This window comes from Danio rerio, chromosome 4 (assembly GCF_052040795.2).
Source record: "Danio rerio strain M-AB ecotype USA chromosome 4, GRCz13ab, whole genome shotgun sequence".
NCBI classification, from domain to species: Eukaryota; Metazoa; Chordata; class Actinopteri; order Cypriniformes; family Danionidae; genus Danio; species Danio rerio.
This window is the reverse complement of record NC_141024.2, coordinates 33,309,024-33,323,168: the sequence shown is the minus strand read 5'-3', so window position 1 is coordinate 33,323,168 and position 14,145 is coordinate 33,309,024. Positions and strand designations below refer to the sequence as shown.

The following is a 14,145-nucleotide window of genomic DNA, read 5'->3' as shown; positions in this document are numbered from 1 at the left end:
TTATTTGACATAGAGATTTATTGTTTTAATTCTAATTTAAAGCAAACAAGGTTGAGCACCCCTGGTCTAAAAGCTCAAAAATGCTGTTTCCGTGATAAGGTTAAATGTAGTTTAGAAATAGATTCATTAGGATCAATGCTTAAAGTAAAAATTTTCTTCTCTCTGTAGACCAAACATGTTTACTATCCCTCACATTTTAATAAATTGTTTCTGTTTTTGTTTCTTACAGTGTGGGTGAACATACTACCTGGATGTCCAACAAAGGCTGCACAAGAGCTCATTTGATAGCACATATTCTGTCCTGTCTACATCTCTGATGACCTGGAAGTGCTTCGACATCAGTGAGTAATACATCTTTATTTTATCATGCATACAGGATTTCTGTAAGCCTATTTTTAATGTTAGTTTGTAATCAGCAGTGACTGTTTTAAAAAAAATAAGTATTTAAATTATTCTAAACGTTTTACTGATACTGTGCACAGTAACGTTATGATGATTTAGTTTGAGGAAATGTCACTGGAGAGGTGTTCGTATAAAAAAAAATTAAATAAATAAATAAATTGTATGAAATGACTCGATAAAATGTTTATTTGTCTCGCTGACATGCCATCACTGCTGCATATTGAAATACAGTAATATGAACTGACAGCAGATTATTACCACAAACATTTCATGAAGTAGGATAGACTGCTCTTTAGTTCTCTACTCAACTTTAACACATTTCCTCATGTCGCTGAGCCTCTCTGCAGATTTTGCCAAAAATGAATGCTTAGTGATTACTTTGTTTTATGCAAACCATATATCAGTAACTTATCATTAGCATTATTTTTTTTTAAAATGACCCACAGCTTTCATGTTCTCTAAAGCAATCTTGTCTGTAAGTTAGAAGTGGATTTATACGTGTTAAAAGCCTAAAAGTATTTAATTAACATTAGTCACGTTAAATTAGATTATTTTATTTATTTAATTTTAAATATGTTAAATATGTAGCCTTTTAAAGTCAGAATGAACTGTGTTCACCCCTCTTAAATCCGTGGAAGCACTAGTAGTGTGATCATGGAATCAGATATTCGAGCTATACAGAGTCGGACATTAAGTTAAGATGAGACTTTATTTTTTACACACCTGACTAGCGATCTTCAAGAACAATGCCCGCTGATCTTTTCCCCATTAACGTTAGTGTAATTGTGAATTGACAACAAACTGTATTTCACCAACAAAAACAATTAAAAACTGTTTTATATAACTGATATATATATATATATATATATATATATATATATATATATATATATATATATATATATATTTAAACAGCAGTGCAGTGTTTCGTTTCTGAATGAATTAAATGGTTTGAGGGATGATTAGTTTTTACTTCAGTGATTGATTTTGCTTGTCATTTTTGCAGGATCATCATCATGTTGCTGCCCTTTTTCACTGTCCCTTTCCACATCATTTGGCCTTCATCATTTCCTGTCTTGTAGCAGTATTCTCACCTTTTTTAAAATTGTAATAATTTTTGATGCATTAATTGTTGACTGGTTTTAATGATCAATTGTTTATTAGTGTTCTGTTGCTCTGTTATATTGAATTATTGCTACTGTTTTAGCATGGTTTACACAATAAACCTTTATTGTGAAGTTAAAAGTTTCAGTTTCTTTATTTTTCTTGTACGCCTTGAACAGTTAAAATAACACTTGTGCAATTTTTGAACATTTTTACCCATTATAAAGTAGCACTATTAAATAAAATAAAATAACATTTAATAACTGTAAAATACTATACAGTAATAATGAAAGTAACATTAAAATACCGTAGTTCTTCATGGTAAAAATGTACAATAAAATACTGTTTTCAGTTTTGCAGTATGTGCACCACTACTGTAATTAGTGTTACAGTAAAAATCAACAACAGCAAAATGATGTATTACATTTTACAGTAAATGTAATACTAATGTAATTAGTATTACAGTAATGTTACTGTTTTATGAAATACAGCAGCTACTGGATAATTGTTGCCAGTAACTTACTGTTAATTTAACAAGAAATCGTTTACAGTGTGTGTTTTTGCATATTCGTTATTTCACTTGATGCATTCGTTATTTAATGTTTGAATACTGAAATAAAAAGCCATCGTTTAAAAGGTTATTTCACCATCAAAATGTAGCCTGTTATATGTAGCCTATCATTAACGTTTTATATAAAACTGCTGTGCAGTGTAAATGGGACCTTAATACAGTTTAAAGCGAAGTTGTCTGTAAGGATGATGGGCATGGCATGTCTATTGTTGTGGCTCGCGTTGTGAATATTAGAAAATAACTGTCGGGTGAAGGCTTTATGGTCGTGCGGAATTGTCTGCTGCTGTCATGGCTCAGCAGGCAACACCCTATTCAGCTAGGCTATGTTCGGTGTTTGTATGTACAAATTCGTTTTGGCGAATGCTAGAGCGTAATAGAGATATTTTAAATAACAAGTATAGTTCAGTCCAGAAGTTGCTGTGCATAGAAACATTCATTTTCATAAGGCCCCATTTGCGGTTTGGTTTTAAAACGCATAGGTTTTGCTACGGTTACGCCATCCGTCCTCGGGAGTTTTGGATTTTGTGTAACCATGTTTGTGGAAAACACTTGAGGGTGGAGACATACCCCTTCCCCCGTCTCATAACCAAAAGCTTGTCTTTCAGGTGTTAATGGGCATCGAGACCGAAGTCATGTCGCATTTCCACTGTCGGCCTATAGCTCGCAGCGCGTAACGCAAACCCAGCCCCCAGAACGTCCCCCGAGTGTTGGCATCGTGCATCCGTTAATAACTCGGTAGAAAATGTATTTTATAACATCCTCATTTAGACACAGTCAAACATTCAGCCCAAATGCACTGGAGAGACCTGAAACGTGTTCCCAAAAATGCTCTGTTTGCACGATTTGATTATTATCATCATATCCAAATACTTTATAAATAATATTCTTAACCTTCTCTGGTGTTTATTGTTTTTAGAAAATATCTAAAATCTTTTAAAAGAAAATATCTTGTAAAATAAAAGTTTGATTTGGCTTTAACGGTTTTATTTATGTATAGGCCTACCTAAACTGTTATAGCTTGCTTTTGCTTGTTTTATATTGGTTTATTTATTTAATGCGATTTTATTATATCCAATAATGTAATTCTTTAAATTATATTTCAATGTGGCTTAGGCTTATCAAGATATGACACTTGTTTTGAGTCTACAAAAGGTAATTTGTAAAGTGTTATGTCTTTCTGTTGTATTCATATGGTGTATTATCTGCAAAATAAATAACAAAAAGAAAGAAGCCGCTAGCAGCATGCACAGAGCTGTGAAGAGAGCGCTCTTTTGCTCGGTCTCTCACACACAACCTTTATGTCTGCTGTGTCTTTAATATGGTGTGTAGATTATTATGCGTTATTGAAACATCAAGGGGGACGCAGCAAAATCACTTATAAATTAAAATTGTATTATTCTATGCAACAGCCTTACATTTAAAACGGAAACATAAGGGCGATTTTAAGCAAAAAGACCTCAGCCTATAAGTCTAGATGTTTTCTTTTCCTTTTTATTTATTTGTTTATTTGTTTGGCGCATGTGTGCGATAGGAAAACTATAGTGTAATTACGGCAAGCCATCTTTCCCAGACTCGGGGCAAATTCCTTTCACTCCGTCCCGAAGCCCCAGCTGGCCCTCCTGCCATCCACTGCGTAAAACATATGCTGGATAAGTTGACGGTTCATTCCGCTGTGGCGATCACAGACTAATAAAGGGACTAAACCGAAAAGAAAATGAATGAAGAATGAATGAATAAATTAATAATAATAAAATAAAAATAAGGTAATAATAAACACAAATGCCGCGTAAGCGGCCTTTTTTTTAGAGATGGTACATTTGAATTGCCTCTTCCCACTTCCCCCACCTCGAAATTGAAAGTTGCAAAGAGAACTCAATAGCAAAGATCATAGCCCATTAACACATCAACACATAGTCCATTTACACATCAACACAGTGCAAGTTTAGCGGAAGAATGTCAAATCAGAATCACGCAGATGAAGCACACCAGCTACTACTATGAAACTATTAAAATTGTTTTGTCATAAATTTGCTTATTTGCAGCAGCTTTTTTTCGCGCAACAGAAAAGCGGCGTTGGGAAGCCGTCAATGAATAAAAACAGGGTCAATAGTGAAAATCGGCTTTTCATTGTATCCCTATTACCTATATCAATGCATTGAAGGCCTTTTATGGTGTCATCTCGATAGAATAGCCTAAGTTATAAATAATTTAAAGAACAAAGTTATAAAAACTCACATTACATAAATAAACAATTAAAAATATGTTTAGGTTGTCTATTTAATTGCCCTCGTGATGATGGTGTGCTTTATCATTATGTGCGTTTTACTTATAACTAACCTGATTTAAATGATGGATCTGCGACAGAGAAACTAGGGGTTTTGGGGGACATGCATCACTATATCCTTTTTTTCCCCAAACTGTGCATAGTTCAGCTGCAAGTTACTGTACGTCTTTTTTTGGAAAAGCACCCCATGTCCGCTAGTGCCGCGCGCCTCTTTCTCTGGGCAAAAATGAGTTGATTTTTAAAATAATAAATATATAGATTAATTAAATTTTCAGCAAAAGAGACATTTATTTCATATTTCACTATGCATTTCATCTGATCTTTATAGCTTAATTAAACACATATTGTCAAAACCCACACATAGGCCTATTGTATGAAAATGAAAAGGGCATTTTTTGTTATTACACTACTATTTGTTATTTGTTGCCTAGGCTATTTTCACATTTGAGGTGCTTTATTGGCATGACAAGTAACTGTACATTCGTTTTGCCAAAGCAGTGCGCGTCTCACAAACAAGACAGTGCAAAAAGGGCAGTAGTGCAAACAAATATGAAAATAACATATAGGCTAATAAAAAAATGATTAATAAAAATAAAAATAGAATAAAAAATAAAAATATAATAATAAAAATAAAAATAGATTTTTGATAACATTAAACAGGATAAAGGTAATAATAGTAGCCTATTATCAAAAGTAAGTCCACATAAAGAGTTCCAGTATTTGTGTGTGGGAGACAGGAGCGGGTATTGTTGGGTGAACACACAGCAGCACACACACTCCCCCAGTAAGATGGGTTCTGTTCGACAGGGACTCAAAGTTGTTTTGTATGTGTTGGATTATCGGGTAGAATTTCTCCCGGATCTCGGAGTATTTAGTGCACTCGGGATATGCAGCTCCGTCTCAATCAGCTGCTGAGGGCACAGCCGCTTCTCCACCGGCAGCCATGTTTTTTTTTGTGCGGGCCCGTCTTTACGGCTAGCTGATGTCCGCTGCCCGCTTCTAACATGTTAGAAAATACTGCAAATCAAGCTGTCGGTATCTCCCCGCGGTTGAAATTGTACGTTATTCCGAAAAAAAGAAGAAGAAATATCAGCGCACAGTAGTTGCTTTCTAGATTATTTAGGCCTATATTCAGCTGTTTTAATCTTGCAATTCTGATAATTAGAGATAATGTCTGTTCAACTTGTCTGTCATTTAATTCTCATTTGCTACTTATTTTATTAATTTGTTGATGTTAATATACTACATAGTCTTGTATATGCATATCTAAAATCCTTTGGCATTCAAATTTGCTTTGAACTTGAAAGAGAGAAAGAATCGGATTTTACCTGTCAGAGCACATTGCATATGCTTTTTTTGAAATAACATTTATTTAACAAATATTTTAGCACATCGAAAGTAATTAAATTACCTGTCTTTTGATTAAAACCTTTATGCAAAAAGATCAGAAAAAAAGGCAATATGCGACACATGACATGCATCGCTCTCATGCCACGTTTTGAGGATAAATTCGCTTTTAGGTGCTGCTTTGAATAAAATAAAACTATTAAAAAGCACATTAAAGAATACTCATAAAATAAAACCTTGATAGAGGAGTATCTTATGAAAAAACACCAATTGACGGGCTCTGCTTTCGGTTTTAAAAGAATCAAGCAGCTTTAAAAATATAATTTGCTGAAGAGAAATGACAGGGAAAAAAAAGATTGAACATATCGGGACTGTCAAAAGAACATTCCTCTTTGATATATTCTTTCGACTCCGACACATCAGCTAAGATTATGAACGACGGAGTGTCCTCCACTGCTTCAGTGGCGTCCCGCTGGTTATAAACGAGGAGGCGGAGAGAATGCGCTGCTTAGTTTCGGCTCGATATATTTAAATAAAAACTAACAACGAGCTGCTTATAACGCTCAAAAAGTTAAACTCAAATGCACAACCCTTGTTGGTTGCACCTGCAGGATGCACAATGAACCTAACGCGCCATAATTTTAATTCTATATTCGTGAAGAATGAGCCAACCGCATATGCTTAGTCAGTCCTGTTGGTCGGGACTCTGCTTTATAACTTATTAGTTTATTACAATAATCACACTTAGCTTTGCCATTGTTCTTCACATATAGCCACTCAACACATCTTGCGGTCCATCTTTAATGTTTAGATTATTGAAGGTGCTATTGACGTTTTGAGAAAAAAATTAATAGTACTGAAACTAAATTATTAAAAATAAACTTGCGGGACAAGGCAAGCACATATCTTAGCCGTTTGTTCACACTCTGCCTGTATTAACATAAATGCTGTATTTTAATATAGCTTATTTTGATTAATTAGCTTTAACTGACAGTTTTTTCTTCTTTTTCCGCGGTTATGCGGCATTATATTTCACACGCATATGCAAGGTGACTGAATATGAAAATAAAATACAAAACATACTGAGCCATTAAGTAAAAAAACAAAACAAAACAACAGTTATACTTTAAAGCAGAACATTGACGTTTTGAAACAAAAAAACGGAACTGAAACTAAATTATTAAAAATAAACCTGCCAGACTTAATTTATGTAATATTTTCATTATTCATTTATTTTCATTATTCGTTTATTATTATGTACTATAATTGAAACATAAAATGAGATCGTAAATATAATCAACAACGAAAATGTAAATAAAAACGTAAATTAAAAATATAAATGAACATGTCTAGTCTTAGTTCTATCAAAATAGCAAACACTACATCTCTCTATATTTAGACTAAAAGACTGCTTTATTTATTTATTTATTTATTTATTTAAGACTAATTATTTGTACTGAATGTTTGTGCTTTCATTTTAGTTGTCTTTCATTTCTTCAATTCTATTTTCCAAAACGAATCCTCTTTGCACTTAATAAGTTTACAATAAACCAGGTAAAAAAAAAATTAAATGTAAGTTGAGGTGATCGCAAGTTCACAACTGTGAGGTGATGTGCTCTATCGGCAGGATAATCTATATTATTTTGCTGTTTTTCATATGCGCACGTTTAAGATTTGAGATTATAACATTGCCATGATAGTCAAAGAAATCAAAACATTATTTTCACCCCAACGCAATTTAATCGGGCACTGAAGGCTAATAACTTAATTCTTATATTAGCTTTTTGACTTCTCACCATGTATCTTTTCTACAGCATAGTATAGTGTAAGAGCATGTCTATTACCAGAAAAACTAAATTAAAATTATATTTTAATTGAACACATCACATCACATACAGTAAGCTACGCCTACAGAACAGTCTGTTTAGCATTGTGAAAAGGCAAAGCTGAATATCTGTGGTTAAAGTGCCACCCAGCGGTCAAATGCTGCTGGCGCATCAAGCACCGCCGTCGCCGCGGCATGAATGGCGGTACAAGGAACACATTGACGTAGTAACATCTGTATGTATGTATGTATGTATGTATGTATGTATGTATGTATGTATGTATGTAGGTAAAAGTGTAAGATTTACCAAGCTCAAGTTGGGAGATGTACTTTTCCCCAGAGTGTGATCAGGATCTGTCCAGATGTATCTTGGATGGAACAGTCTTGGATTTCATAGTGTCCATTCCAGCTCTTTATAGTGCTTGGTTCGTTTACTTTACAAACCATTGCACAAAGTTTGGAGACCTGAAAGGTTCACACTGTAATTAGTTTATGTAAACATTTTTATTTAAAGAAATAAAAGTACTCAAAGTATTTATATATATATATATATATATATATATATATATATATATATATATACATACACACACATATATATATATATATATATATATATATATATATACATACACACACATATATATATATATATATATATATATATATATATATATATATATATATATATATATATATATATATATATATATATATATACAGCAGTCAAAGCTGTTTTTTGTAGATTAACAAAATTATTATACAAATACTTGAAATTGAGTTTATTTCAAATAAAATCAACTTACCCATTGTCCTGGACAAAGCAACTTTGTTTTATCAATTAATTTGCAGTTTGTCTTTAGGTGGCTTGTGAGGATATTGAAGTTCTGCAACCTCTAGGACCACTGCATGGTTGCACTAGATATAAAATCCACAACCATTTAGACCAATAACCAAAAAAGGAAATTGTCCCTGAAGTCATTTTTAGCTTCAAATAAATGTTGTATAATCTAAAACTTGGTAACACCCAATAACTGCACACTATGAATCATTTGTTAAGTATTAGCACATGAACACGAGGAAACATGCAAACTTTAGACAAATGCCAACTAGCACAGCAGGGGACTCAGTACCTTCATGTTATGAGGTGACGGTGTCACCGCCTTCTTATTGCAGCTTGAATAAAAAGCAGTTGAATATTTAAAAACATTTTAAAGGTCAATATTATTAGCCCCCTTAAGTAATATTTGTTTGGAGAGTCTACAAATCAACCCACTGTTATACAATAACTTGCCTAATTCCCCAACTTTACCCTAAATAACCTAGTTAAACCTTAACATGTCACTAAGCTGAATACTTGCATCTTAAAAAAATATGTCACATATTATGTACAGTCATCATGGTAAAGATGAAAGGACGTTATTAAAACTTATGTTTATGAAGGTGGTGTAAAAAAATAAATTAAATTGGGGATTAATAAAGCTAAAATGTTGAACTTCTACTGTATGGTTTCATTTGAACATACACAAATAAAACGATCAAAAGATAAAGTAAATCCTTGCACAATATTATGTAAAAATTAAATTACTGTACAGTTCAAACACCACAAAAATGTTTTATCATGTTATATTAGTAAGTTATATTGTTGTTTTATATATGCATTTATTACAAAAAGTCTAACATAAAACTCAAATTAACAGACTTGAGTAAAATAAAGTAAAAAAAAAAAAAATAGCCATACTTTTGCAAAGTTTTTTTTTGCAAAGTTTGAGTTTCACTTCAGTCTGATTTGTTGCCACTGAAGACTAAACATGGTGCTTCTCTGGTGCAAATAAAACAGCTTCAGGATACTCATTACTTCCAGTTTGTAGAATTGCATTGATATACTTAGTATTGTTTTTTTAAAGTTTCTACACAAGCAGCTTTCTGGTTTAGAAGTCATGTTTTTCAGAGATGATTTAATTTAGGACCATCAGTTGGAAAGCGTTTGCAAGGAGTATTCCCAGCTAACAGGGAACATTCCCAGAACATTTACTAACGTTCTTCAAAAGTTGTGGAAATTTTAGCACAAAATGTTATCAATAGAATATTTTTAGAATGTTCTCATAACGTTGGTAACGTTCTTGTACGGTTGTTAAAAAACGTTCTTAGTAAAAAGTTCTTGGAACGTCTTCAGAACGTTATTTCTACTTGATGAACGTTGTCACAATGTTGATAAAAAACGTTACTTGTACTTCATGAATTTTCATACAATGTTGATGGAAAACATTCTTAGAACAAAATTCTTGGAACGTCTTCAGAACGTTATATGCACAGTGCCTTCTGCTAATGCCATTTATTATAGCGGTGCTTTGCTGATGCTTTTGATTTGTGGTCAAAATAAATCCCAGGAGAAACATGTCCCCCCAACAAAAAATATATATAAAAACCACGCTCTCTATTGTGAAAAATATATTCAATTCAATTCAATTCAGCTTTATTTGTATAGCGCTTTTACAATGTAGATTGTGTCAAAGCAGCTTCACATAAATGGTCATAGTAACTGGAACAGTGTGGTTCAGGTTTTAGTGTTTAAGTTCAGTTCAGTTCAGTTTAGCTCTGTTCAGTGTGATTTAATCATTACTGAGAGTTCAAACACTGAAGAGCAAATTCATCGATGCATAGCTCTACCAATCCTGAACCATGCGAGGCAGTGGCGACAGCGGAGAGGGAAAAAAAACTTCACCTGATGGGAGTGAAGAAAAAAAACCTTGAGAGAACCAGACTCAGTTGGGCACGACCATTTTAATTTCTCCGCTGGCCAAAAGTCTTGTGCAGAACTTCATTCGCCGTGGTTTATGCTGGAAGATGGCCTCAATGAAGACTCGTCTGTCCCTGGAGCGTCGCTGGAATCAGACTCATGTTCTCCACTCCCCACGACCATCAGCGCAGCAGCAGCTCAGGATATGGCCTGGTCCCGGATATGGAATCCTTGGGATCATCACGTCGCTGGTCTTGGATCCAATCAGTGACTCCGCCTAATCTGAGGACCTCGGGATGAGTATCCCCAGGTGAAAATAGAGAATAAAGAGAATAATTAGCGTAGCTGCTGTTCATAGTGTATATAAGCAAGATGTAGAAGCCAGTGTGGAACCTGTATGTATGCACACCTAAAATAATTGTCTAAAATGCATTTAGAAACAGTTTCCTCTCAATTTCCTAACAATGGTTTGGCCCACTGCTTTCCCAGCTCACAATCTCATCTATTCACACACACATACACGGTCAGGTATGCGGCTTCGGCTGAGTTAATGTTGAACTTCAGTAAGTTTGGATTTTTGATTTACCTTAAATAAAGCGATTCTCTTCAGTGTAGTTAATGCAGACTCATTCATAAATTAGTTGCCACAAAAATGCTGATTACCAATGTAATTGTCCATGAATCTGCTGTATTATAAGTTAAAATTACTCATGTAGTTTACGTATGCTTGTTTACATTAGCTTGTTGCGAAGTGCACTGCAACTAACATGCCTAAGCCGTTTCCCATGCATTGTTTTATTTGTGACGACTTGGCATAATGTTAACTTAAGGTAAACCAATTAAATATTAGAACTATTTAATTGATATATTTTTATAAATCAAATAGCTTTTCACAGTAGCGAAGCTATTTTAATAGAAGTAGCGCAGTAATCCACACAAGCTTCATTTACCCATCGCGGATCAATAGTGTTTTAAATGTGTAACACCTGGTTTTATTGCATTTTTTTTTTTTTTTTTTTGCTGTTATGTGATATAATTTATTCCTATTTGGTACAGCATATTATTTACAGTAAATAATTAAATTCAACATTTCTGCCTTATATGTTTCATTGGCAGTTTTAGTGATCACTATCACTTAGATGTGATTAACTTGGATTTAAGTTGCTGTGATTCAAAAATGAAAATTGCAAAAATAGCTTAATGGTTTTTTTTTTGTTTTGTTTTTTTTGCAAACGCCACATAAACCCCCCTGCACAACTAACTAACATTTTGATTTTGTAACAACAGTAAACACGTTTTTGTTATAAGGTCTGATTATGTGGTGGCTCTATTTTAAAATAAAATTCAAAATAAAATTCAAATAATAAAATATTTTGTGATTCTAACAGTAAACAGAGCTGCTGTAAGGTCACTCCTGCTCGGTATAAATGCTTAAAAATTATTTAGTTGAAAATCTCCATTAGAAACTTAAAAGTAGTCAAAGATTAATCAAATATAACTAGTTACTTTACTTTTATAAAGTAATCGAAAAGTAGTGTAACTTATCACATTTTAAATAGGGTAATCTGTAATCTATTACATTTCTAAAGTAACTTTCCCAACACTGTTTATAGAGTCTTGATCTGATACAAACATGGCATTAGATTTTGACTCTGTGAAATCAGAGTGTACTGCCATCTTTGAGCAGTACACAGAGGCTTTCCAAGACTGGGATGTAATGATAGTGCCTCTTCTCACCTCTATCACTGTAACCAAGAGTAACTTCAACAGGCTGAACATAACTAAAGTGTGTTTTGTAATACTGCAGCTGTTTATGGTGTTTAGTTAAAGGGCCATTCACATGAAAAGCCTTTTGTACAGGACTTTGCTCATATGCATCATTTCCAAGACTTTTAAAGATCTCTGCCGAAACACCATATCTTTCAATATTTTTAGACAGCACATTCATTGTATAAACATGCTGAACATCCTGAATAGTCTTTATTTCATTTGCCATCTCAGAAATTGTGGAGGCTGGGACAAATTTTTTTGGCCTCCAAACTTAAAAAATAGAGCAAAATTGTCTGTGCAGTCACCTGGCTCTGCATCTTTATGTTGGCTAACGTTAGCATCAACTGTATCACCTACATCAATGACTTCAGGTAGAAAATGAGAAACATGTGCTCCCTCACCTGGAGAAGACTGTTCTGCAACCCTAACATAGATGAATAGGTGAGATCTGGCTGCTTTTCCACCTATCATATCTAGAGATACGAGATGGAAAAGATGTCTTTATACTGAATTGCTTGGAGCATCCATCAAAAGGACAAGTATCGGCCAGCCCTTCTTCTATGTGACCACTCAAGTGAGAAACCAGCCCTTTCACATCTCCATACTCAGTGTTGCAAAAACTCAAATAACACTTTAGTTGTAAAGAAACATTCCGGTTCCAAGTTTGTATGGCCCACCTGCCTGGGTGTGTTCGTGACATATGAACCGCAAAGGAATTGAATGAGGAAAATTTTCTTACACAATCTTTGTGGCCACACGAAAAAAGTAGGGCTTTCAAAAGAAATGCTATTCCAGGTAATTTGATGACTAAATGGCAGACAGGGCAAAGAGGCCACCACAGAGCAGATGTAATCTTTTTTTCTTTCTTTTTTGACCATGTCGAAAATCGCCAATTTTGATTTCTCCGAGGGGAATTAGCTCAAATATGTTAAGGTTGCAGAACATAAATAAGTGTGTGCATTATATTTTTTTTGCACATTTATTGAATGGAAATGTTTCTGATTCACATATACAAATTCTTCTTCAGATAGTGCCTTTATAGCAGTGTATGTGCAGTAGATCACTCCGATTCTACCAGAAAGACTCTAGGAGGCAGATAAACGTTTGAACATTTATTGTGAGTTGTTTGCATGAATGAGAGTTCGTTACGGTCCTTTCATAAAGTTCTTTGGCGTAAGCCCCGTCCATGGTGCAGAACTCTGGATGAGCTGGCAGATCCTGCCTGAAGATGAAGGCAGGGCGAAGCCAACCCCCTGAGTGGAGACGAAGCCAACCTGGTGGTGGTGATGGGGAGGATAGAGGGAAACTTCCGCAATGTCACCTGAATACAGCGAAACAGATTGTTTAGATAAGCTTATATACATGGCTTGCTTGGTTGTTATAGGCTGACGAGATAATTATTTTGAATGACGTGACATCTCAGTCTTCCTGGTAGAACCTTCGCTAAAGCTTTCATTTCTACCAGAAAGACTCTAGGAGGCAGATAAACGTTTGAACATTTATTGTGAATTGTTTGCATGAATGAGAGTTTGTTACGGTCCTTTCATAAAGTTCTTTGGCGTAAGCCCTGTCTATGGTGCAGAACTCTGGATGAGCTGGCAGATCCTGCCTGAAGATGAAGGCAGGGCGAAGCCAACCCCAAAAGGCAAAACTTTAGGGTTCAGTTTTGTAGCAATCCTAAAACAGAATGACAAGATGAGATAGCTTACATGGTATATTCATGCAAATCGCGCAAAGCAAAATGGAGATTAAATAGTGCCCTGATGGGCAGAGAGGTATATAAGAGATCCAACATGAAGATAAGACGAAGCACGCGATTAGGCTAGTAGATGCTAGAAGCCCTATTGAAGATAAGAGAGAGCGCATACCCCGACGGGTAGAGGAGAGAGCGTGCCCTGACGAGCATAAGAGAGTGTGTCCCGACGAGGAGAGGAGAGAGAGAGATTGCCCTGATGGGCGGAAAAGAAAAAGCGTTCCCCGACAAGCAGACGAGAGAGTGCCCCGACAAGCAGACGAGAGAGTGCCCCGACAGGCAGAGGAGAGAGTGCGTGCCCCGACATGCCAAGGAGGGAGAGAGAGAGCCCCAGCAGGCAGAAAACAGC

The 14,145-nt window shown here is 34.9% G+C and overlaps 2 protein-coding genes across 2 annotated transcripts in view; one reads left to right on the top strand and one right to left on the bottom strand.

The window, feature by feature from the left end:
• The window catches only part of LOC147844804 (putative RNA-directed DNA polymerase from transposon BS), a 157,678-nt gene that overhangs the window by 136,470 nt on the left and 7,063 nt on the right, over positions 1-14,145 (top strand). The gene's annotated exons all lie outside the window — the stretch shown is intronic.
• LOC141375062 (uncharacterized) overlaps positions 11,264-14,145 on the bottom strand; it is a 34,091-nt gene continuing 31,209 nt past the window's right edge. Inside the window, exon 4 of the mRNA XM_088650028.1 lies at positions 11,264-13,364. Coding sequence (XP_088506154.1) covers positions 13,361-13,364 — 4 coding nt within the window. The 3' untranslated portion in view covers positions 11,264-13,360. The remainder of the gene's footprint in view (positions 13,365-14,145) is intronic.